Below are 25,610 nucleotides of genomic sequence, written 5' to 3' on the forward strand. Positions count from 1 at the left end.
AGAGGGAAAAATCAAGCATTTATCCTGCATTCCTACACTGATTTGAGATATCTTGGGATAACCAAGCCACTGACAGGAGGTCTCTAGTCAGAGTGCTGCGCTCCAGGCTGCCTGGACACTGGGATGTGACCTTCAGCAATGAGTCTATACCACCTGCTCTCTCCCTCTCACCCAATGAGGAGAAACGAGACACCAAGTAAACAACAGCCTGTACCCAGCTCCAACCTCAGTGGCACGTGGGAACCACGTGAAGGCTGAGCTCTGCAAAGGGAGGTTTTCTGGCCAGCACAAAGAGAGACTCATGATGCCAGATGTGTTGTGAATTGCACTCCCTCCCTGCCCATGGTCCCTGCCAAAACAGTCACCTCTTGTGAAGAGAGACCTGACCCCATGCAAGGATGGCCTAGAAGGACGTCCCTTCTGCTGGGCCCACTACCCTCCTGGAATGTGGGAGAAGCTGGTCAATGGCCAGACAGGGCCTTGTCCATCCATCTGTCCATTTGCTCCAACGGGGAGCAGGACTTGTTTCCCTCTCCCTGGCAACATGACCTCAGGGCAGTTGCCTTAGTCACCTGTGGTAGGTGAGCAAGCCAGAGGCAGCAAGGCCAGTGTCCTAAGCTGCCACAGTGCCCACTACAAACCACAGCTCCCTTCACCAAGTGGCCACTTTACTGCCCCAAACCCCAGCCTCTCAGATGCCTCTGCAGGGGACTGGATGACTCACTTCCACACATGGTGCACAAAGAAAGCAGTCTCAGGACTCTTCTCACTAACCCCAGACCCAGGAGCCTTGTGCCCTTGTGGGGGCCCCTCCAAAACAGATGTGGTCAGGCAGGCCTGTCTCCCATGGGGTGTTAATGAGAGGCTAGGTGAAAGCAGCAGAGGCGACTGAGATGGCTCCTATGCACGGGGCTCTTTGCACCCACTGGACACACACCGCCAGGCACCTGCTCCGGACTGCCCCAGAGACCCTGGGACTTGACACCTAAGAATTCACTGCCCTGTCTCCAAAGGGGATGGCAAGCAAGTGAAGCCGACAGAAAGGAACAGAGGCTGGAGGGAACCCAGCACACTGTGGGACCAGAGCAAGAGACTAGGGCTAGAGCCTGGGACCTTTCTGTTCTGGGTAGCCTCAGCCACCGTGGTGGGGAAACAGAAGACAGGCCATGGCATTGACTGGGATGCTGCCCTGGGAGAAGGAGTGAGGTTGCTGGTGGGGCCCGGCAAGAGTTCCAGAATCTGTGGGGGGAATACTGCAGAGCTTCGTGTGGGCCTCAGGACAAAAGAACAGATTTGTTTCAGGAAGGGATGCCAGAGCCCAGGTTCACCTAAGGTCACAGTGCAGAAGGAAGCTCACTGGAGCAAAGACAGGCTCTAGAAAGTCCCAACCAACTCCTTCCAGTCTGTGCACTCCCCAGAGTTGGACACCCCCAACCTCACAACCAGGGGAGGGGCTGTGAGTAGTACAAAGAGGGAGTGCAGGCTGCAGATGAGCAGCAAAGATCCCATGCTCTTTCTCAACAGCTTGAAACACAATACTACTGAGTAGCAGAGACAAGAAAAGCAAGGATCCTAGTGACTTTCATTAATAAAAGTGGCTTTAAAAATCTCTCAGAGGAAATCGAGGCTGTGACAACTACACAACAAATATATTTATTTGAGAATACCTACTACTTTGTATGTTGTTACTCTGCCTCTGACCCCAGTCAGCCAAGAGGCCAAACTTCTCTTACAAGTCCCATCCATTCTCTTTTCCCTGCCACTGGGGCGGGGTCTGGTCTCCATGGCCACCATGTGAGTGGGGCTTTTGGAGGGCACACCGGCTCGGTGACCCCCAGAGACCCAGCCTTCCAGGCCTCCCATCCCCGCCCAGCCCCTGCCCTCAGAGGCTGGCAAGCCCTTATACTGTTTCTTACCCTGATACCACATGGCCCTCACCTCTGCCTTCTTCCTCCTCTGTGGCTCTTATCCAGTGACTTTCGATCCTATTTCTAAGCTATACTAAGTACGGCAGAGGCAGCAGGCTCCTCCTAGTGCAGCCTGTCTTATTTGAGGTTCAAGGGGTAAATCATTATCAAACGGTTAAGAAAAATATATATGTGGTGGGAGGGGAGAGAGATGCGGAGCAGAGGTAGGGAATGAGAGAGCAAACCTAAGGGTGATGCTAGGAATCCAGGAAGTACTGAAACTATTTTTGCAACTCCTCTAACTTTGAAATTGCTGTAAATAAAAACAAAACAACAGCAGGTGGGGTGGGAGAATGGATCACTTCCAAAGGAGCAAGAGTTTACCTGACAGCCAGCTTCTCAAAGCAACACCAGAAGCCAGAAGCCAGTGGATGGACATCTAAAACGGGCTGAAAGAAAGCCAAGCAAAACTGCTCCATGCAGTGAAAACATCTGTCAAGAATGAAGGCAAACTGGAGATGGTTTTGGACTGACACAGATGGGGAGCTCCCCACCAGTGCCGGGCACTGAAGAAAGAAAATGGAGAGGACGTCCTTCAGGAGGGAGAAACCGGCTATGGAAGGGAGCAACGAAAGCAGCAAATCTACAAAAATTGGATATCAGAGAAATGCACAAATCTAAATAAATACCAAGTATATGAACAGAGACAATACTTGGGAGGTTACAACATACTGAGTGAATGAGCACGTCCTCGAAAGATCACGAGTCCTAGGGCAGGTGACTGCAGGAGGGTCTGAGATCTGGGTGATGCAGAGAGGAACAGAGCAGCTCATTAGCATCATATGTCAAGTTTAGGGTCTGTGCCCTACATAACCTCTAAGAGAAAGGAACAATGAGTGCATAGCTTCCAAAGCAGGGCAGGTAGGAAGAGGTAGGATTTAAAAGAATAAGAGGCGCCTGGGTGGCACAGTGGATTAAATGTCCAATTCTTGATTTCAGCTCAGGTCATGATCTCGGAGTCGTAAGATCAAGTCCTACATTGGGCTCCACCTGGGTGCAGAGCCTGTTTGAGGTTCTCTCTCCCTCTCTCTCTGCCCCAGCCCCCTTAAAAATTAAAGAATCATAATATATTCAAACAAAAGGCAGATGAGCAGCACTGCAGGAAGGGCCTGGCCAGGTGGGCCCTACACGCCCTGGCCTCCACCATACACATTAAGGGGAAGTGGGCTAAAAGAAAAGCCAATTCATGTGCCACCTGCTTATGTGACCATTACCAGACCTACAAGGTCTATTGTGTGTGGTGCAGAGCCTTGGGGTGGCCCACTCTGGGGGCCACATGCGATCCCCCACTCTGGGAGTCTCCCGCCTGTTTCTTGATCTTCAGCGAGGTCTGGCTGCATCCCTTTCATCAGTGTTACATGCACATGCCACACATCTACCTGGGGCACTGGCCTTTCTACTACTCAAGGGCTTTTTTTTTTTTTTTTTTTTTTAAGATTTTATTTATTTATTCAGAAGGAGAGAGGCAGAAACTCAGGCAAAGGGAAAAGCAGGCTCCATGCAGGGAGCCCGATGCAGGACCCGATCCCAGAACTCCAGGATCACACCCTGAGCCAAAGGCAGTTGCTCAATGGCTGAGCCACCTAGGTGTCCCCCAAGGGCTATCTTTTGATGAACTTCTTAGTCTTAATGTAAACCAAATTCTCTTTCCCTTTATGATCAGCACTTCTGGCCCTGTTTAGGAAAACCATTCTTAAACCAAACTCCAAGAATAGTATCTTCTGTGTTATCTTCTAGAACAGTGCTGTCCAATAGAAATATCACAAGCCACAAATGCCGTCATGTATATAATTTCAGATTTTCTAATAGCCACATTAAAGCATTAAAGGAAACAGGTGAAACTAATTTTAATAACTGTTTAGCCCAAAGTACTGTCATTTCAACATGTAATAGAAATAAAAACATTTTTTGTTGTTTTTTTCAGAATCTAGGTGTTGTTCACTTCCACACATCTGAAGTGCTCGATGAGCATGCACAAGCTCTAGAACTTCTATATCTACACTCTCCCCGGCTCAGTTATTCTTTGTATGGTGTGTAGTATGTACCACGGGTTTTTTGTTTTCTTTTAAATATATAGATATCCACTTGACCCAGCATGCTTTATTACAAGGACTCTCTGGACCTTCTCTCTTCTCTCTCAAGCAGTCTTGCCAGAGATGTTCACTCTATCCCTATTGTTCAAAGCATCAAACTCTGGCCTTGATGACTCTGCTGAAGATCCAGTTTCTGTTGTACCAGCTGCCACTCCCATGCTCTCCGCACCCCCTGCCCTTACCGCCCTCCACATCCTCTGGCTTGCACTGCTCCACAGGTGACTCCTTCCTTTCTGATCTGTGATTCCGAAGCTCTGAACTGCTCTCTGGTCTACTTGCAGCCCACAAGTCCCAACAGGTAGTGTTTTTGTTATCTTTCAGCTAAAAATATTTTCCCCTTCCATTACAAATAATTTTTTGTTCACCTGGTTACTTAGAAATGTGTCTCCTAATGTCTAAATATAGGGAGTTGGCTTCTCTTTGTCGTTGATTTCTGGTTTGATTCCACTTTGGCCAAGAACACACTCTGCATGGCCGCTATTGGCTGAAGCCTATTGAGATTTCAGTTTGTGAATGTTCTAGGAGCCTTAAAGAGGGTATGGAGCCCACTGCCATTGGGCTCCCTATTCTCTATATTGGTTCAAATGTGGAAATCATGATTTTCAAATATTTACGCTGGCTGGCATGTATGGCTGGCAAGGGTACAGTGAAGCTGAGCTGTCATGAGTGCAGGGCAGGTCGGTGGACTCAGCTTCCCCACACCTTCTTCCTAAGGCCCCATGCTAGCAGGGCCACTCTACATCCTGCTCAGGGGCTGTCCAGGGACCCGGGACAGTAAGAACAAGAGGAGAGCCAAAGCCAGGATAAGCGTTTTTTCCAACCTCCCCCTATTTTACCCAGCCCCTGGCACTACTCTAGCCCTCTGTTCCTGAGTTTGATTTTTTCTTTTTTGAGAATCCACAGTAAGTGATACCAGGCGGTATTTATCTTTCTCCATCTGGCTTATTTCACTTAGCACAATGCCCTTCAAGGTCATGCATGTTGTCACAAATGACAGGATTTCCTTCTTTTTAAGGCTGAATGGCATTCCATTGTGTATAGATATGTTTCTGTCAACCCACACAAGTTGCTTCCATACCTTGACCATCAGGAATAACACTGGAATGATGGTGGGAGTACAGATGTGTCTTCAGGATCATGATTTCGTTTAGATAAATACCAAGAAGAGAAACTGCTGGATCATATGGTAGCTCTGGTTTTAATTTCATGAAGAACCTCTACACTGTTTCCATAGTGGCTGCACCAACTGACATTCCCACCAAAGGTGCAGTTTTGACCCATTCTCACCAACACTGTCAGGTGTGAGGTGACAGCTCAGTGTGGTTTTGATTTGTATTTCCCTGATGATGAATATCTTTGCACGTACCTGCTGGCCATCTGTAGGTCTTCTTTGGAAGACAGGCAGATGGGAGACTTCCTAGGCCAGGGTCTCAGCTGGAGAGGGCACATCAGAGGGCTGACCAGGCTGTAATGCAACAGGTACCCCTGGGGCGGGAACCGGGGTGGGGCTAGAGGGGGATGGGAAATTTGGACAAAGGGTCTTTTAAGCAAGTGTGACATGATAGGCTCTCCGGTGATTTGTGGAATACTGGATTCAAAGATGAGGATGTATGGCCCCCAATCCCACATCTAGGTGCCTGCTTGCATCTGGGAGAGCCCATGGCCCCAGGGCCTGCCTGGAGGGAGCCCAACAAAGCCATGGCCCTGACGAGGTCCTACAGTCTAGACTGGCCCCTGGACCAGGCCTGCAGCCAGCACCATGGGGTACGGAAGCAGCCAGGACATGGCCTGCCCCAGCACAGGCTCTCAGTCCAGGCATATAGGCTGAAGAGTGCAGTCTTCACCCTAGACTCCTGCAAATGTCATTTTAGTGGACATTTTATTATTTGTGTTACAAATCAAAGGACCCAGATTTCTGGGAAAGAAATGACATATAGAAAATAGTAGTGGTCCAAAGAACTGCTCCCACAGGGACACCTGACTCTGGAGGGCAGTGTGGCCCCACAATTACTGTTCTCCCAGCTGCTGTGTTATCAGGAGCACCCTGTGACCCCAGCTGCAGCAGAATTGGCATAAAGCACTAACAGGACTACTGGGGACATCTGCAGGTACCACATCTTGATCCTACATCTGAGTCAGTGTTCTAAAAACAAATAAACCATGAGAACAGACTCAAAGGCCACAGCCCCATAGGCCCTGGCCCTGGCCCTGGCCCCTATACTACATACAGTCCACTTCTACTGCCTGGTCCTATCGTGGCTTCCCCAGGGGATAGCCAGCCCAAGCCCAGCACCTTCATCACCTATAGCACTGGAGGTGCCAACTGCCAGAGGCCGAGAAAGTACAGCCAATGTCCCCACCTTGCCAGATCAGCACAAGGCCAGGACACTGTGGAGACCCCAGCCACCAAGTCCTATACAGCTGCGCCTGCTCCTCCAATGCTGTCCTAACTGCAGATACAACAGGAACAGGAGCCACCGGGAGCCAGATGCCAGAACGTCACACCCTGGCCAGCAAGGTACCACGGTCCTCACACATGGGTCTAGCTGTAGCTTAGGACCTGACACGACGGCACCCAGGCACGCTGCTGGCGGCTGCAGCTAGTCTACAGAACAGCAAAGGCTGAGCCTCTGACCACACTGAGCCTGCCACCAACGCTGACCCATGTGTCTCTGCTATGCTGACAGGAGCAGGGAGCATGCTGCACACAACAGGAGGCAGATGCGGGACAGCAGAGGACATGGGCAAGTGGGACCCCTCAGGCCCCTTGGCCCGTGTACAGCTCCAACAATGCCTCCGGGGCTTGGCCAGATGCCAGGTACAGGACCACAAGCATACAGCAGAGCTGCTCCACCCTGAAAAAGCACGGCAACACCCCTGAGGTCTCTATCTGAGGGTTCCCCTAGACCTGAGGGGGCAATCTGGGCCCTAGCACTGGCTGGGACAGACCCACCTGCTGAGGCCTCCTGCCCACCCCCCTCCATCTCAGGCCCTAGGGTGGAAGTCTGAGTCGGGCTGGGCGGGCCCCTGGAGCCAGTCGCAAAGCGGATGTGAGCTCTGTCCACAAAGGCCACCTCTGGCACCAGCTCCACCAGCAGGGCGATGGGTTATGCTCTCACACAGAGCCTCAGGAGAGAGGGCACTCTTTGGGCAAAGAAAGGCACCTGCCACCTTCCTGTTGACAGCTCAGACCTCAGGGGCCAGCAAACCACAAACACTACTTAAAACTGCGAGTCCAGTGAGGAGACCACAGGTGAGGGGAAACGATGCAGACAGCGAAGCCCCCACCCCCCCCACCCCCATCCCAGGAAGAAGCACAGCCCACCTGCAGCAGCCCTGCTCCTGCTGTAGCCCTGCTCACAGATCCCCGAAAGACAGAGTGAAACCCCTCGGGGCCGACTGTCCAGTCCCCATCACAGAACGACAGCCACATTCAGCTGGCCTGTGAGGAAGTATAGTAAAGCCAACGAGGTCACGGCAAGACAACACATTTATTTTCACATGAATTATAAATGTCAGGAACTCTCAACAGAACTCAGCTGAGCCCAGCACTTCTTCAGCCAAAAAGGTAGGAGGCCTTCCCAGCAGGAACAATAGAATGCACTTGAAAACAAGGATTGTAATTACAAAGCATTTCAAAGCCCTAGCAGGCGGAGGAGAGGCCTGGGTCTGCACTCTGACAGCCAGGAGCCAACATGCCTCCCAGGACCAAAGCCCAAGGCGGAAATGAGTCCCCTCAAGTCCCCTTGCCTGTCACCACACAGAGCTCAGCCCGGATGCCCTGCTTCCGGGAGGCTGCAGACACAGCCTGTGTGGTGACAGGGTGACCACAGGACACATGCCTGCACGCCCTTGGTGCTGCTGCACACTCTGTGCCTTGAGCACGTCTGTGTCTCTGAAACTAGGAAACTTGCTTACAGCAAGGCACAGGCATGCCACACTGAGCTACCAACTCTGTCCTGGCCAACACCATCCTGCAGGGCAGGGGCTGTGGACTTGGGTGCTGAGGTGCAGGGGGCAGTCATGACACCCAAGACCACCTGGCCTGCAGACAGCACAGGGCATGAGCTCCCAGGCCTCCTGGCCGGTACCTCTTCCCGACAGCAGTGCCTATAGGACACATGACCCTGGCAGGGGCAGGGTGCCCTGGTGTGGCCTCCTCCCTGAGAGGACGGCACACTATGTATGGCAGAGGCTACCCAAGGGTCTGCGGAGAGAAGATGAAGCCCACCCTGAAGGGGAAGCATTCATAGTATATTTTATTCTGGGTGTGGGAAAGCCAGTGCAACACAAAATGCTCCTCTTATAGAAGGGAGGGAACACTATCCTGGGCAAACTCAGGTGGCGGCTCTGGTCTCCTGTTGAAGCCACAGTCCTTAGGTGCATAGCCATGTCAATGACTCTCAGGAAAGCTCAGGTAGCCTCAGGCCCTGCGCACTTTCTGCCCTGGGCCACTACCCGGTTCACCCAGCACAGGAGGGCACATCACACAATCCATAGCAAGAAGTAAACACACTTTGGGAGCCCTGCTGAGAGGATACCAGGCCTCCTGGGAGGACTTCTTTCTGCAGCCCATCATCAGCTGCAGGGTGGTGGCGAGGGAGGGGGTGAGGACAGCATCAGTGGCCTAGATTCCTTCTCAGCCCTTCTTTGTTCATTCAACAAACAAGCCAAGAGGACATGGGCAGATGATCTGGGAAGAGGGCTAGGGGGCTGGAGGGGGGTGACTCTCCCACTGTGTGAACCATTCACATAATGATCTCACTGGGGATTGCTCAGAGCCAAAACTACTGCTGTCTACTGAGCTTCCAAGAAGACCCCAGACTTCAGCCAGGGTGTCCCAAACTCATCTAGCACCTCAGAGGATGAGTACTCCTTGAGGAGCATTTTGAGATACCCTGTTTTGGGTGCTCCACATTGCTCCCATGCCCTGCTGCCTTCCTAATAGTCTCTGTAGCCTCAGTGACCAAATGCAGCCCCAAAAAGGCACTCAGCAAGCAAGGGGCTCCAGAACAGCTCATGACACCAACGTGAACTGAATTTCTTCCTAAGAGAACAAACCAAATGGTACACACGCTTCCAGTAATGCACGCATGTGGGGGAGGGGGGGCGATGATAAAGGCTGTACAAGAATATATGGAATGCTGAGATCACCCCACAGACTAGCCAGGAGGATATGGGTAGGGCACAGGGTCAAGCTCTGGTCCTGGTCTACAGCCCTCCCAGGCTGCCAAGCCGAGGGCCTGAGGCCTGCTCTCTCGGCCCGAGCACCCTTACACCCCGCTGCATTCACTGTTTCACAGCTACCACTCTGGTCTCCTGGCACACCCTGGACTGTTCCGGGCTTCTCTGCTGAGTCCCCGTAGGGGGGCATGTGCACTCTCTCAGCTAGTGAACAGCCTCAGGAAACACAGCGGGGGGTGGGGAGGGAGGTAGTCCCACTTCGGCTGGTCCTAACACCTCCCCTACTTTGATCTTGCTCTTTTTCCTTTAAGAGCAAACTCTAAAATCTTAATACTTGGGATTAATACCCTTAAAGTATACAGAACTCAGGCCAGTCATAAGAAAGCTAGACCACTGCACACAAAGCGCAGACAGATGACTCACCAAGAACGCTGGGGCCCAACGCTCAAGAACATCAGCTTCAGCCCTCCTCAAGGATTCGAGCACTAACCACCCTTCTTTACTTAATACAGCAAAGATTCTTTTCATAAGAGTACCGCAGGCAGCTGGCCACAAAGTAGAGAGGCAAGCGGCATGCCTGCGCGATCAGGAACGCAAGCTGGCAGAGCCTCTCCAGGAAGACCCTCCCAGGCCCTGCTCTCAGAGACCACCGGTCCCCTTGCAGAATTCTACCCAAGGAAATGCCAATATCGGGTATGGCAAATGGTGATGTACAAGGATGGTCAGAAACCCCCCTCCGCCAGGAGGAGACACCCTAAACATCCTGCCACAGAGGACTATAGGAACTACAGCACATCCACAGGCAGCCACCCACATCTCCTGCCACGGACCTCGGATTGCTGGGCAGTCCACATCCAGTGTGACGTCACTTTTGAATGTAGAGTAACGGTCTCTGGGTAGTGGGATCACTCACTTTTTGTTTTCTGCATTTCCTGTGTTTTCATGTTTCTACAATGGACTTGTGAAACCGAGTTCCACAGGAGCCACAAAGGAACCCCCGGTAGTGCTCAAAAGGCAATGGGAGAGTACATGAGTGTTAGCACCTCAATACTCAGGAAACTCTTTAAGGGTGTTTTTAATTAAGATTTTGGGCTCCTTTAGACTCCCTGGACATCCAAATGGACCTTCACCTTCCTGTGCACTTCCCACATGCCGGCCCAGCACCCAAGTGCTCCTCTGCACTGGGCGCCCCACTGCTCTCTCTCCTCCCTGGGCCTCAAAGACCACTCTCCATAGAGATCACGGTACTGGCTCAAAAGGATACAGCCACTAGAAGCCACAAAGGCACAGGTGTCCACTCTAGTGGCTCTGGGCACAGCCCCCCAAGATGGCCCCCAGAGCACACAGAAATCTTTTACCCATCCCACATTTCCCCAGCGCATCCAAACCCAACCACTGGGGAAATACAACCACACAGCTGTGACAGGCCCCCTCTGGCCTGGCTCTGCAGGTATCTCTGCCAGCCAAGCCACACACACAAAGGACTGAGGCTCACCAGCCCCTGGGGACAGCAATCAGGGCCAGGGGCGGCCCTGCACCAGGGCCACAGCTGCTCCTGCCCTATAGCTCTATGGTGTTAGCCAGGCCCAGGCTGGCTCCACTGAACAACACTGACACCTGGGGCTGGCTCATTCCCACTGTGGGGCCATCTAGGCACTCCAGGATCCTGAGCAGCATCCCTGCCTCTACCCCCTAGGCATCAGAAGCCCCCACCAAACCCTCACAATGTCTCTAACCAAAACATCCCCAGCAGGTAAGATCACCCCAGGTTGAGACCCCCTGAGAGCCCAGTCCATGGAATGCTGCCGAGAATAACAAGAGGGTCCCTCACTTCACGCAGGGACCAGATCCTGAGTGTGCCAATGCACCAGGTTCTGGGGAACCAAAAGTGGGTGTTAGTCAGTCCCCTACCCTTCAGAGGTACAGCCCGGTGGGCATGGGCTAAGTTGGTGCTACTAGCTCATGTCTGTAGCACCATGCAGGGCTGCCACACATGGTTACCCCAAGAAGAGAAACTACATGGGCCGCCTGGGGGGCTCAGTCTGCTAAGCCTCTGACTCTTGGTTTCGCATGATCTCAGGGTCCTGGGACCGAGTCCTGCATCGGGCTCCCTGCAGGGAACCTCCTTCTCCCTCTGCCTATGTCTCTGCCTCTGTGTCTCTCATAAATAAATAAATAAAATGGAAAGGAGAGGGGAGGAGAGGGGAGGAGAGGGGAGGGGAGGGGAGGGGAGGGGAGGGGAGGGAAGGAAAGGAAGAGAGAGAAAAGAAAGGAAAACAGCTCACTCCCACTTCTACAGAAATCAAATAGGCCCAGGAGGACAAGGACCTCAGGAAGGCTGCACACTAGGGTCAGCACCAGGACCACCCCTCCTGTCTGCACCTTAATGTCCAGCCTGCAGCAGCAATTAAGAAGGCACCACCAAGATGAAGCTGCAGTCTGTCTCCCATCATTGGCCTGCAGCGCTCTCTGGGCTGCTGGACCTGGGGAAGGGAGGGGTGACTGACTATACATCACCTCCTGGGTACCTCCACCACCCTCCCCTACTGGGGAGTACTATGCTGATGCTCCCCTTCTTTGAACTGGAGACAGTCCTTGTGAACCTATCAAAGGGTTCTCTGCTTTAAGGAGCCAGGGTTAAGCAGACAGGGTGGCTGAAGGGGTGAAGTGACTCAAAGGAGAGGCCTGCCTGGGGCTGGTGGCTGGGGCTCCTAAGGCCACTATGCAGCTGTCACAGGGGAAGGCTGTGTGCTCTGAAGCCTGTAGCCTGAGGGCTTTTTTTTTTAAGTTTTTACTGCAATCTCAGCCTACGGTGTACTGCTAGTTTCAGGTGCAATCTAGTGACCACACACTTCCATGCATCGCCCCATGCTCATCACAAATGCACTCCCTAATCCCTATCCCTGCTTCCCCTCCCCTCTGAGGACCAGCAGTCTGTTCTCCACGTTCTTCCCTTCCTTTTCATTCAGAAGCCTAGCTTCAGGCTGAGAAGCCAGCGCTGATATTCACTTGCTGCTGAATGGGCTGGGGGCATCCCCAAGCCTCCCAGACAACCTGCCCCCCTCAAGGCATCCCTGGGTCAAAGCAGCCTACAAGTGGGAATACAATGGGCCAGTGCTCTGCCAAGCAGGTGCTACTGACATTGGAGAGTCTAGCTCTGTCTCTGGAGGGACACTGGGCCCTCCAGGTGTCCCTCAAGGACATGCGGCCGAGGGCAGTCTGTCTGCAGCGCAGGAAGCAACTCCCACTCAGCCCCACTCCCCACTCCACCCTGTCTCTCCCCAGCTGTCTCAGTACCTCAGGCTGACAGTAAGGGGGAAGCAGTCTCCCAGGTAGGGAGCAGCCTTGAAATACAAACAGCCACAGCCTGGAGGCATATTTGTTTTAGAAGCGCCTATTTAATGAGCAGCTGGGACTGGGTGATATGGCCCACCCTCCTCTGTCTTGGAGGGGTTATCCTCTATGCTCCTCTCCATGACCCCGCAGTTCCCAAGGAACCCACAGAACAGGCCAAAGGGACTATGTGGCGTGCAGAAGCCAGAGCCTACCAGGCAGGCTGGACCGAGCCAGTGGGCCCTTAGCATGGGGTCTGGGGGCCCACAAGGATGAGACCTACTGTTGGCTCCATGTCCTGCACCAACCGGCCACGTGTCTTCAACAAGGGAACACAGTCTCCACTCCATGGAGTGTCAACGACAGGGCCCTGGTTCTCGCCAAATCACCTGCTCAACAGCAACTAAAGCATCCGGTTGAGGCCAGTGTCCTAAGACTCCTCAGAGGCCTGCCCAGGGAGGGGCAAACAGAGAGAAGGGGACAGTCCTTTCTGGGTCAAGCACCAAGAAAGCCCCTGCCTTCTCATAAACGGCCTGGGATCCTCACAGGTCAGGGCCTGCATCTTCATTCAGCAGGTGGAGAAGCGGCTGGGAGAAATGGTCACCCAGGTTCATAGGCAAGTCTAACCTCAGCTCCTCAACTCGTATATATGGCTCGCTGCTGCCTTAGCAAGCTGAAGTGGGAAATAAAACCAAAGTGAAAAGTGATGCTGGCATCCTGAAGTAGGGCTCGGGGCAACTGCTCCCCCAGCCAGAGGGCCAAGCTGATGGAGAACAGGGCACCGGGGCACTGCTCCCTCAGGATTGGATAGCTCCATGTGCACATGAGGTTCATGCCAAAGCAGTTGTCTCGGACAGGCAGGGGGCACCAGGCACCACCTCTGCCTCTGAACCTGCTGCCTTGCCCTGACACTGCCTGGCCCACCCAGGCCCAGATGCAGGGGAAAAGAGAAGAACGGCGGGAAGTGCTGAGGGAAGGAAACGAAAGGCAGTGGGGTAGAGACAAGTGAGGGCAAGGAGGCAGGGTCTCGGCTGTGGGACAGTACAGGAGCAGTGGGGAGCAGCAGCTGGCCCAGGCCAGGTGCCTGAGCCCAAGAAGGTACGTGGGGTAAGAAAGCAGGTCTGTGTGCTGAGGGCCCTGAGTGTAGTTGCTCCCAGCACAGAGGCAATAGAAGGAAAGACGGAGCTTTGCTACAGGAAAAATATTTCAGCAAAACAGTTGTGAGGGAGGGACAGGAAGGAGAGGCAAGATGACTGAGGTGGGTGCAGGCTCTAGGAGAAGCTAATGGGAGCTGATAAAGAGCCAGTCTCAGCAAGGCCAGGGCAGGGCCAGCTGTGCCCCCCACAGGCCAGCACCCTCTCAGCCTCCCCTTTCAGCACCCAGAACACCCTCAAACTTAAGAAGGCGGCAGACCACAGGAAATAAGTAGCCACAGCCCTACATCTTCCACGACAAGGGCAGCAGCGCCTTTGCCACTTGGTGCTGCAGCCTCCCATGCGGGCGTCTTGCAACGGCATCAGGACACACACAGGGCACGAAACACAAGGCCTGCAACCTCCCAGCACAAAGGTGGAGGCGGGAGAGCCAACGGTGCGCACCAGTGCCTTCCGACCACACTGGGGTTGTCTCTACAGAGGTGCTGACATCTGGCTGGGGAAGGCAAGCCTGGCATGATGACATGCTACCAGCTCGGGCCCCACAGCTCTGGGAATGGGCAGGCCCAGATGGAAGGCACTGTCTACCTGGGGATGGGGTCAAGCAGCCTCTAGAGAGCACCAAGCCTCAGAACACCTGCCTCTGCCCACAGTCACCCTCAGAGCCAGATCTGACACAAAAGCCCTGGGCTAGGCTCTGGGTGCCAACCTTGCTACCCAGGATGGTGTGGCCGTCAGACTGGGTTCTCCTTAGGGACCAGGACAGCAGGGCTACCTACCTGCACATAAAAGCAGCTCTTCGAGAACAAGCAGAGCTTACAGTGACCAGGTGGCATGTAGGGCGGCAGGTGCTGGGAGGTTCTCAGTGAGGACATGTGAGGGAAGGCAGTAGGATGACAAGAGGGATGTATCTTGCACACACCTGGCCCTGCCTGGAGCTGGCTGCTACTGCAGGTGCTATGCACACAGGCCACACACCACAGCGAGCCCTTGGTGGGGGGCGGGCAGGAGAGAGAGGACTCCCACCCCACCCCCGGCTTCCAAGAAGGAATTTCCAAATTTCCAGCACAGAAAGAAGTTCTCAGACCAGGCTGGTGATAAGGCCTGTCTCAGAAGGGGGGGTGGGGGGGGTTCTCCACAACACCCCTCCAGGGCACACCCACACTACCTGTGGACACCTCACAAAATCCCCCAACCACTGCTAGGAAGGGGACTACTGGGGCTGTGTTGCCTTGCCGATAAGAAAATTGAGGCTCAGGGAGCCCTAATGAAGCTGCAGAGTCAGGATTCACCCCTGAAGCCGTCTGTCCCTGAGCCATGTTGTCCTAATCACTTCTGTGCAGAGGAGTCCACCTGCACACCTTTTCCTGACAGACTTCACCTGCCACCTGAAGGAAAGGCTCTGAGCTGTTATGGACACCTGGGTTCCCAGTAATAACAGACCCCATGTTCCCACCCACATCCCTTGGTCTGCAGATGGGGATGCCAGACACCGCCCCTTCCCTACATGGGAGACCCCTCCTTTGAGAGGGAGAGTCTGTTCCTTCCCACCATATCTGGGTGGCTCTGTGACTTGTCCGACCAACACAGCATATCAGAGGTGACACTCATCTTCCAACAGCTTCCGCGGTGGTTCTGCTCCTGGAGCAAGGCCACAGAGAGCCCTTGTCATGGCGCCTGAAATGTGGCCTGGGGGCCAAGGTTAACGCTCTTCTCCTAACAGCTCTTCTCCTAACAACATGAAGATGGTACTCGCCTCTCCCATTCTCTCACCCAAGCGCAGCAGAGCTTTCCAGAAGTTACATGACTTGTAAGATCACAACACAATGAACCCAGAAGCAGATATAAAGATCCAGCTCACAAGATTTGTAAAAAAGACCAATATTGTCACATTTTTTATTCCATAAAATATAATTATTTTCATCGAAAAAATGTTATGCTAACATATGCTGGGTTTATTATTCTTTTTAAATGAATTAACGAATATTTTTATAAATTTCTTGATTTTAATTTCTAATATGATAAACATTGATAGCTGTAACACATATAAACCCAATAATTTTTAAGCATATAAGGGGGGGTTTGAGACCACAAAGTTTAAGAACCCTGCTCCAGAGTCCACGTGCAGAGAGGCCATATTGGGAAACTGAGGCTCCCACCCATCCACTCAGTTGTGAGAGGTGGTGGTCCTTGTTTGGACCCACTAAGTTCTGGGGTTCATGTCACAGCAACAGACACCACCCAAAGCCCAAGCTGAGAAACTGCTAAGACAGGCCCTAGAAGAGAAACACATTTATCTGGCACAGTAGGGCCAAATACAGTGGACCCCAGGACTGGATGTGGGGCACACACCTACAACCTGGCTAAACCGCCCACAGTACTGCTGGGAGTCGAATCAGCAAGCCTTTGGGGGGTGGGGGGGGGCTCTCTCTCACAGCCAATGAAGTAGGAGCTGACCACTCTGCCAGGTGTGGGCAATGCAGCCCAAGCCCTGACACAGTGGACTCCAGAGGTGTCATGCTCTCAGAGAGAATAATCGGCTAGCCCAGGGCCAGCCTGGTACAAAGGCTGGAGGGGAAAGGTTTCTTACACCTAAGGGGAAAGACGCCATACATCCCTGCTTTCCAATGTCAGCCTGCTGTTTCGAAGAGAAGGTGCATGCCCCTGTGGGAGCAGCTCCCTCCCCTCACCCTATACAGAAATGCTCAATTAGGTGTGTCTGGGTGGCTCAGTGTGTAAAGCTCTGCCTTTAGCTCAAGTCATGATCCCAGGGTCCTGGGATCAAATCCCACCTCAGGCTCCCTGCCCAGTGGAGTCCGCTTCTCCTTCAACCCCTACCCCCTGCTTATGCATATGCCAGCACTCTCGCTCTCTCTTGCTCTCAAATAAATAAAAATCTTTTTTAAAAAATGCTCCATTAACACTAACCAAAAAATCGCTACAGAAATGCTCAATTAAAATAAAAAATTGCCACCATTACCCAATGTAGCAGCAACATTCCAAACAAACAGGTGTGATAAGTTTTACCTCATGTCTATACACCATGCTATACCTGAGACGTACCAAGGAAGAGCTACAGGAAGGAACAGAATGAATGTCCCACCCCAGCAACTGCATTATCAGCTCTTTCAAGCTAGCAAAGGAAACTATCTTCAGAGAGAAAGGAACCAGAATGTGAAATGTGACAATGTGAATGTGGCCACAACCCAAAGCCACACACGGTTCCATGCATGAACAGTACCCCAGCTTCCATGTGGCCTGGACACCCCACCCATCCCCACTTCCCCTCCTCTTCTAAGCTTCCACAGTTCACTCCTTGGTTTTGATTGCTCCTCCTTCCATGTTCCCAGGCACTGTTCTACAGAGCGACACACAATGCCGACGGGTGTGCCCCAGCCAGGAGAAATCCTGTACAGAAAGAAAAACAAACATGGGGAGACAAAGAATGGGAGGCAGTCCCGCCAAGTCGGACAGGAACAGCACCCACCACCTCCTGTTCCGGCCAGGCCAGCAGGAGGAAAGGCACACCCAGCCAGCAGCAGAGACCAAGGCCAGTGTCCTGACTCGCTCCCAGTGTCCAGGTGCCCCAAAAAATGCAGAGCGCGCCTCACTGAGTACCTCCCTTGCCCCATGAGCACGTTCATGACAAAAACAAGAGCGCGGGTTTGGCCATGTCTGAGTTTCCAGGACCATTTCAAGGGCAATGCAGGAAATGCCGGGACAATGGAAATGCTGTCAACAGGCATCCCCCACCAAGGCCTCCAACACCCATCATCCCAAACGCCATGGCCACAACAGAGGTCACAGCTCCCTCCTACAGGCTGCTTAGAGCCAACAATGGCCCAGCTGTACACAGAGAACCCCTCCCAAGCCGTGGCTAGCTGCTGACAAGGTCTGGCACTCCCCGACACACACACCGGGATGTCTGGAGGCCAAAGGCAGGGCACAGACAAGGGCGGCCCTCAGGGGCAGTAGGTATCTCGGAAGCCCTGCCCAAGGCCAGCAACACCTCCCGCCCCACCTCCCACTTCCCGGCAAAGCATTTCTGCAACACCTCTCATGAATTCACATCCTATGTCTGACCAGACACACAACTTCCAGGACGCTCTGCGTGCACCAGGCTACCAGAGGACACCCCAAGCAGGGGGACAAATGAGAAATGAGGTGCTGCTGAGAGCTCCCAGGTGCACAGGGTTTGTCTCACAAAGGGGTCCATGTGGCTGCTGTTCTCTTTAAAGGGAATGTGAGTGCAGATCAGCCCCGGGCAAGCGCCTGGGCAGACCAGGCCCGCAGGTGTCCCTGGAAGTGTTCTGCAATCACAGCTTCTGAGGGGGTGCCAGCTGGAGGACGCTTTTGCCACATATGCCTCCACACCTTTGCTCAGGCCTGGGTCACAATCTTTCTTCTTTCTTACGTGGAAAATTCTATGCATCTTCCCATATGAGCTTCCTGAGCACCCCTGCTCTGAGCCACCCTGCCAGCCTGGGCTCCCCACTTCCAGCTCCCCCTCATTTACTCTGCTACGCTCCATCCCCCATGTCCGAGGCCCTTCTGCGCCAGCCTGAGAAAGCAGAAACTGTGTCTTCTCCATCTTGGAAGCACAGGGCCAGGCCCACAACAGACTGTGAAGGCAGTCAGGACCTGATGGTCCCCTCAGCTGAGAAAGTGGTCCAGCTCACTGTCCAAGAAGGCTGGGTCACAGCAGCATCACTCATGATTGGCAAAAAGAGGGAACAATCCAGACACCAACAGAGAAGCAAAGCATGCATATCTCTATACTGTGGAATATCATCTGGCAAGGAAAAGGGTTTAGGGTTGACACATGCACAGTCTGAACACATTTTTAAAACATTACACTAAATGAATTGGTCACAAATGACCCCATATTGGATTCCATGTGTATGAAATGCCCAGAATAGGTGAATGGAGACTGAGAGAAAGGCAACCAGTAACAACCCAGGGATGGGACAGGAAGTGACTACTGATGGTCACCAGGCTCCTTCAGGGTGACGGCAATATCCGCAAGTTAAACTGTGCTGATGGCTACAAAACTCTGCAATTTCACTAAGTCACCTAATTGTTATACTTAAAACAAGTAAACTTTATGGTATGTAAGTTACACCCCAACAAGGCTGTTAAAAAAAAAGTCTGGAGACTCAAGCAAGTTCATTCGGGGTGTCCTCCTGGTAGGGTTAGTCAGATGCAAAGTGCAAAGAAAAAGTCATCAACGCCCCCACAAAATCCCTGCACAGGTACATACGCACAGGATTCTATCTCCTTCGACTGAGCTCAAGATTCCTGAAGGCAAAGCCAGACAGGCCAGAAAGCCCTGTGGCCACTTAGAAAGATCTGCCTGCTGACCAAGAGTGCCAACTTCCATCACGCTCCACACTAAGCTGCCAACCCCAGGGGCGGGTCTCTGGCCAGAGCTGGGGAGCTCTCAGTTACACACCTCACCCAGCTCATCTCTGCTTCAAGAGCAGCAGGGCAACAGCAGCCCCAGGAAGGGGGCTGGTGTGTGCCTGCTCCTGCCCTGGCTGCAGGCCCAGGCTAGAGGGCGCAGGGAGGGCGTGGCCCTGCAAACTACCCCCTGTGGGCCCCACCCAGGACCAGTAGGAGGGCTGATCTGCACCCACCCCCAACCCCCTCCCTGACTCAGAAGTGGGAGGAGGTACATTTCCTCTTCTACATTCCCAGATGCTTGGAAACTTTAGGACTGAGCTGTCTGTTGGGTAAAAATGAAACTGCACTTTTATCGTCTGCTCACAAATGCCTGTCACCGTCAGTTAGGATAAGACAAAAGCTTCCCCCACACCACCACACACTGAGCCATGGGGCACCTCGCGCGGTCTCAGAGCACGGGGAAATCTGATGTTGCTCATGCAGCATCTCTTCTGGGGCTCACTTCCTTTCCAGCGACAAGGGCGCCATCCTGTCATCAGCTGTCCAGAATGAAGATGGCCAAGGACCAAAGAGATGGCCAAACAAATGGTGACCCTTTTTCAAGCTAGGAATTACTCTTTATAGGACGCCTGGGTGGCTCAGTGGTTGAGCATCTACCTTCGGCTCAGGTCATGATCCTGGGGTCCTGGGATCAAGTCCCACATCGGGTTCTCCACAGGGAGCCTGCTTAACCCCCTACCTATGTCTATGCCTCTCTCTGTGTTTCTCATGAATAAATAAAGTCTTTAAAAAAAACCTACTCTTTACAAAAAGAAAGAGAAATTACTGTACACCAATTTTCACCATGCCGAGCAAAAGAAACATACAATAAAACACATGGATACATGCTACACATCATAAAATTTTTCTCCAAATAAGTCCCAGCAAACTCCAACAGCAAGCTGTAACATGCTGGAGTTATTCTTGGCTTCCCCCGGCAGGTTTCCTGCAAGACCTCCCTTTCCTCAGATAAGGCCGCTCGTGTTACTCAGCAAAGCACTTTCCGTGACAGGGAAGTGCGTCCATTCGCTGCTCTGCTTGCGATAGCTGTCCGCAGAGGAGGCGGGAACCGCGTTTGCTACTACAGCCCGTCCATACTTTGTCACCTGAGATGAACCAATACAGAGAAACTCTTTCTTTAAAAAAAAAAAAAAAGGAAAAAAATAAGTTTAAAACATAAAAAGAGAACTGTATTCCAAACTACCTGGTTGATAATGAACAGTGTGAATTAATAAAAATATCAAGAAATAGTCAAGAATAACACTTCCTCAATTCTTCCAGGTTGAAAACCAGTTAAAGGGTTAATGGCTCACTAAAGCCCCGGCACAGAGCACACAAAAGGTGCCTGGCAGGAGGAGCTCCCTCTTCACCTGCCACTGGCTGGCTATCCTCAAGGAGGGCAGGACCAGAGGGAGGGCCAGCTGGGGTCACTGCTGTTGGCTCACTCTGCAGCTGGAAAGCCGAGGCCTCAGCACCCCCCTACAGCAGATGCCCAGTAAACATGTGGGAGGAACAGAGCACACGGGCCCTCCCAGCTCTCACGTCCTATGGTAACACCTCGAAAACAAGCTCTGGAGGAACATCCCTATGTGACAACTGAAATCATATCACTTTTGTTTACAAAGGGCGGGGGATTCAGGATTAAGGAACTGTTAATTCATAATTCACAATGTCCAATGGGCAATGCACTAAATTCACAAATACGTACACAAGGATAACCAAACACAGTAATCCATCTTTTGAGATCTCTAGTGTCCTTAGAGCTGCCTATTTTACAGCCAGGCACAGTAAAGACTCCTTCCGTCTCTGGGGCTCACGGAAGCAGCAGTTCCAGGCGGTGTCCCTTTCAGAGCTGTCTTCCTCTAGCACCTGGACCAGCATCCTCAGCGTGGGACCCAGGAGGTGAGTGCTCCACCAACCTCACCCAGACGACTGCCTGCTTCCCAAAGTCTTGATGAAGGCCTCGACAACCAGTCCCTGGTCAGCCTAACTGTGGGGTTCATTTCTGAATACTCACAATGACAGGGAAGTCCACGAAGCACAGAACCCAGTCAGTTTAAAAGACTGCATGCTAGTCAGGTTTCAGCACAGAATACCTGCTTCTCGTGGACAGGAACACATGCTCATCACACACAGACAAAAATAACAATCGGCTGCCTTCTCAACAACCCCGGTCTTCTGGAACAAAGCAGCGTGAATTCAACCCACCCGATCAGTAGTCTACTTCCCTCAAACAGACTCCCTGGGAGGCCAGGTGGCCAGGTGGCCTGGCCTCCCAGGGAGTCCCTCCCAATAAATGCAGAAAGCCTCTGCCATTCAGAAATAAAGCAAACACAGCTGCCTGCCCTCAACGCTCGGTGCCTGTGGGTTACAAAGGCCTCCTCTAAAACCTACCTCCGCACCAACGGTGGCCAACGCTCACCAAATACCAAGCGCTGTTCAAGGTGCTTTCCGCGACTTACCTCGGTTTACCCTTCCAGAGTCCTACAGCACATGCACTACAAACTGCATCTCACAGAAGACTTTAAAGGAGCGGGTCTGGGGAGGGGCAGTGGTCCCCTCAAGTCACACAGCTAACACGGAGCTGGGCAGGCAGTCAGCCTCTCCCGGGAGGCAGCCCAGCTGGTGGTCCTCTGCGCCCCGGCTCCAGGCCGGCCCCTGCCACGCTCTGGATCCGCCCGGCCCTCGCGGGCTCATCTCCCCTGGTGTCCCTCTCACGGGCCTCCAGCCACCCCCACCCCCGCCGCCGCGGGCCAGGACGGGCCTCACCCATCTCCTCCGTGATCCTGACGGCACCCTCCTCCGCCCTGCCACCCGCAGCAGCCCCCGGACCCAGAAAGGAAACGCGGGAGACCCTGCCCCGGCCTTTCAGGACTTCCCCCAGCCCCGGGCCACGGGCGATGACAACGAGAGCTAAGCAGAGAGGGAGAAGCGCCTGCCCTCCCCGTTCCTCAAAATCAGAAAAGTTTCTTGCACAGGGCACTGCCGTCGGAGAACTTTCCGCGGCCGTGACGTTCACCTCGCCGCCCTCGTCTCCAGGGCGCCGCACGCACCGCGCAGCGCAGGGCCAGCCGGCCGAGGCGCCCTTCCTTCTCCACCTCCGGCCCGCCGCCCGCACCGCGGCCTCCCCGCGCCCGCCCCCGGGCCCCGCGCCGCGCCAGGACACCCGGCCGGCCGGCTTCTCCTCGCTCCGCGCAGCCGTTCCCGGCCGGCGGCAAAGTTCCCTCCCGCGGAGCCGCTTCCCCGCGGCGCCCGGCCACGGCGGCCGCCGTCCGCCCCCACCCCGCGGCCCCGACACCAGAGGCTCGGGCGGGGGCGCGTCCCGCACAGGCCGCCCGGCCCCGCTCCCGGCGGCTCCCGTCCGCGACCGCGACCGCGACCGCGACCCCGGCCCCGAGGAGACGCCCCTCGCCCGCCCAGCCCGCTCCGCCCCGGCCCCACGCCCTGGACCCGTGCCGCCCGCAGCGCGCCCCGCGCCCCCCGCCGCCGCCCCGGCCCGCCCGCCCGGCCGCCCGACTCACCCCATGAGCCAGTCCATGGCTGCTCGGGGCCCGCCGCCCGACACGCTCGGCCCTCAGCCCGCGGCGGCGGCGGCGGCCGGAAGTAAACACTCACTCGCACACTCCCACACGCGCGCCACGGGCGCCGCCGGAAGTGACGCGGTAGCGCGCCACCCGCCGGGAAACGTAGTCCCCGAGGCCTCTGGGGCCCCACCGGCCCTGCAGGGATCCTTCGCCCCTCCTCCTTCCAGCCCCCTCCCCTTCGCCCTCCTCCTTCCAGCCCCCTCCCCTTCGCCCCTCCTCCTGGCTGTTCCCTCACACCCGGGCTGACCCCTCAACCCGGGATGGCTCCTCACACCGGGCTGACCCCTCACACGGGGCTGACCCCTCACACCCGAGCTGACCCCTCACACCCGGGCTGACCCCTCACATGGGGCTGACCCGTCACACCGGAGCTGACCCCTCACACGGGGCTGACCCCTCACACCCGAGCTGACCCCTCACACCCGGACTGACCCCTCACACCCGAGCTGACCCCTCACACCCGAGCTGACCCCTCACACCCGGGCTGACCCCTCACACCCGGGCTGACCCCTCACACCCGAGCTGACCCCTCACACGGCGCTGACCCCTCACACCCGAGCTCACCCCTCACACCCGGGCTGACCCCTCACACCCGAGTTGACCCCTCACACCAGGCTGACCCCTCACACCCAGGCTGACCCCTCACACCCGGGCTGACCCCTCACACCAGGCTGACCCCTCACACCAGGCTGACCCCTCACACCCAAGCTGACCCCTCACACGGGGCTGACCCCTCACACTCGGGATGTCCCTTTACTGCAGGCTGACCTCTCACACCTGGGATGACCCCTCACACCCAGGATGTCCCCTCACACTTGTGATGTCCCCTCACGCCAAAGATGTCCCCACACACTCTGGGCTTGCCCCCTGCACCCTGTACTGTTTCCTGGTCTGGACTGTCCCCCTGCACCTGCCAGTGCCCCGCGCCCGCTATGTCCCCTCCTCACTCTTAGAGGAGCTCCCCCAGAACTCCTGTCCCCATCAAGTCTCCTGCTGCCATGTTGCCTCCTTTCCAGACTCAGGAGGACTCAGGAATCATGCCCTCAGGGGCATCAACAGAAAAAGCATGGACACTGTTTATGGGTGGACACAGGGCTGCTGGCAGCATGGCCTGGAGAGCTGGGGGCCCCCTGAGACCATGCTCTGACCATGACCTGCCTGCTGATGCTGAGCCCCCACCATCCCGCCATCCCCACAGCAGGAGCAGCTCATGGACCGTGTTACCCCTGCTGCCCTAGTAGCCATGGGGGGCTGGGGACACGGGTACAGCCAATGAGGCAAACCCGAACATGGGTGACTTCGAGGAGCAGCGGCCAGCACAGGCTGCCTTCCTTTAAAGTTCTTGAGGCAAGAAAGATGTGGCCCCGCTGGAAGTCCCACCTAACATAGCTCCCTCAGCCCACACTGCTAGCTGCGGGCTGCCGCCTCTGCTGGGCACCAGGGACCGACACCCCTCGGTGCTGATGCCGGAGAGGGGCAGGTGCTACCGGGCCCGGGAAGCCTAGGTCATTCCCCTGTGTGCGGTTGAACAGGAGGCCGTCTGTTCCTAGAGGAAGAGGCAGACCCCACCTGCCAAGGGGAGGACTCCTGCGGAGATTCCAGTGGAGGAGGCCAGGAGTGGAACCCACCACCAGGATCCACCCCATTGTGCCGCTTATACTAACTCCGTTCTCTCCACACCTATACTTCGAAGGGGGAGGGGGGCGTTCTGTGCACCATCATGCACCTGCCCGTCCTGTCCTTAAGCTCGACTCACACCTTTCTAATGGGCCTGAGTCTCATCGGCGATTGCCAGGATCCACAGAGATCTCTTTTCTCCCTCGACTGCCTTCATGATCGTGAAACTCGGGGCGGGGGGGGGGGACCATTGCAAACTTTAGCACCAGCCACCACCTGAGATCAAGCAATGAGGCCAGATAAAGGAAAGAAGAAGGGAATTCACTTAATATGTAATGACTCTGAGGGGAAGAATGTGCACATCCGGCTGCCTCTCCACCCAGGGCAGTGACCCAAACCATGTTCCCGAGGAATATGAACTCCAGGTGGTCCCACCTGTTGTGACCATCCACTAACCAGTGCCCTTGCGCATGGAGGTCCAGGGAAGTGCTGCAGTCTCCACCCATCTTTCTCCTGCCGCCACTGTGGGCCAGCAATCCTGCGTCCCCTCCAGAGCCTGGGGGTCAGATCCCTGCTCGTCCACTCACTGCCTGGGTGACTTGGACGAGTTGTTTGATGTCCCTGTGACTCAGTGTCTTTACTAATGTGATGGGGATAATAATGTTGCCAAATGTGTCATGAGAAACTTGGCGAGTTCACAGGTGTAGGCTGAAGGTGATGAGGCAGGCAGGTATGACTGGGTATATCGGGATTATGACCTAACTGCTCATGGCACTTTTCCTGAGCTCAAAGTCAGTGGCCTTTCCCTCGATGGTGGTGTATTGCTGGGCACACCCCACTTTACAGCTCTGTGTCACCCAGTTCATAATGGACAGTTCAGATCACACGGCATGTGATGCCCTTTCTCCTACTCTTTTTTCTCATCTTCTTCTTCCTTACCCTCCCCCCTTCCACTTTCTCCCAGCTTCCCATGTGGACAGAGTAGCCAGTGGAAGTGGTTGTGTGGCTCCTAGGAAGTCCTTCCTTTCTACCCCCAGCCCTGGTCCAATCTTCTGGTTCCTACTGAGAATAGGCGAGGGATGGCTAAAGATCTTGTAGCCATCTTGGACCATGAGGCATGTGGATGACAATGGAGCATAGAGATAGCACTGAGGTTCCAGAAACGACCACAGCAGTCCTGAACTTCCTGCCTCTGGACTTCTTTTAATTGAAAAAAATCCCAATTAAGTCACTGTT

At 54.5% G+C, this 25,610-nt stretch overlaps 1 protein-coding gene across 2 annotated transcripts in view; it reads right to left on the minus strand.

The window, feature by feature from the left end:
* The window catches only part of MOB2 (MOB kinase activator 2), a 78,329-nt gene extending 55,504 nt beyond the window's left edge, over positions 1-22,825 (minus strand). The window contains exon 1 of one of the 2 annotated variants that reach the window (XM_038563556.1): positions 22,695-22,825. In XM_038563556.1, coding sequence (XP_038419484.1) covers positions 22,695-22,711 — 17 coding nt within the window. In that variant the 5' untranslated portion in view covers positions 22,712-22,825. Of the gene's footprint in view, positions 1-5,426; positions 5,453-22,694 lie in introns of those variants that run through there. The other variant, XM_038563552.1, reaches the window with a different exon arrangement.
* Between the last annotated feature and the right edge of the window lie 2,785 nt (positions 22,826-25,610).

Source organism: Canis lupus, chromosome 18 (assembly GCF_011100685.1).
Source record: "Canis lupus familiaris isolate Mischka breed German Shepherd chromosome 18, alternate assembly UU_Cfam_GSD_1.0, whole genome shotgun sequence".
In the NCBI taxonomy this organism is placed as follows: Eukaryota; Metazoa; Chordata; class Mammalia; order Carnivora; family Canidae; genus Canis; species Canis lupus.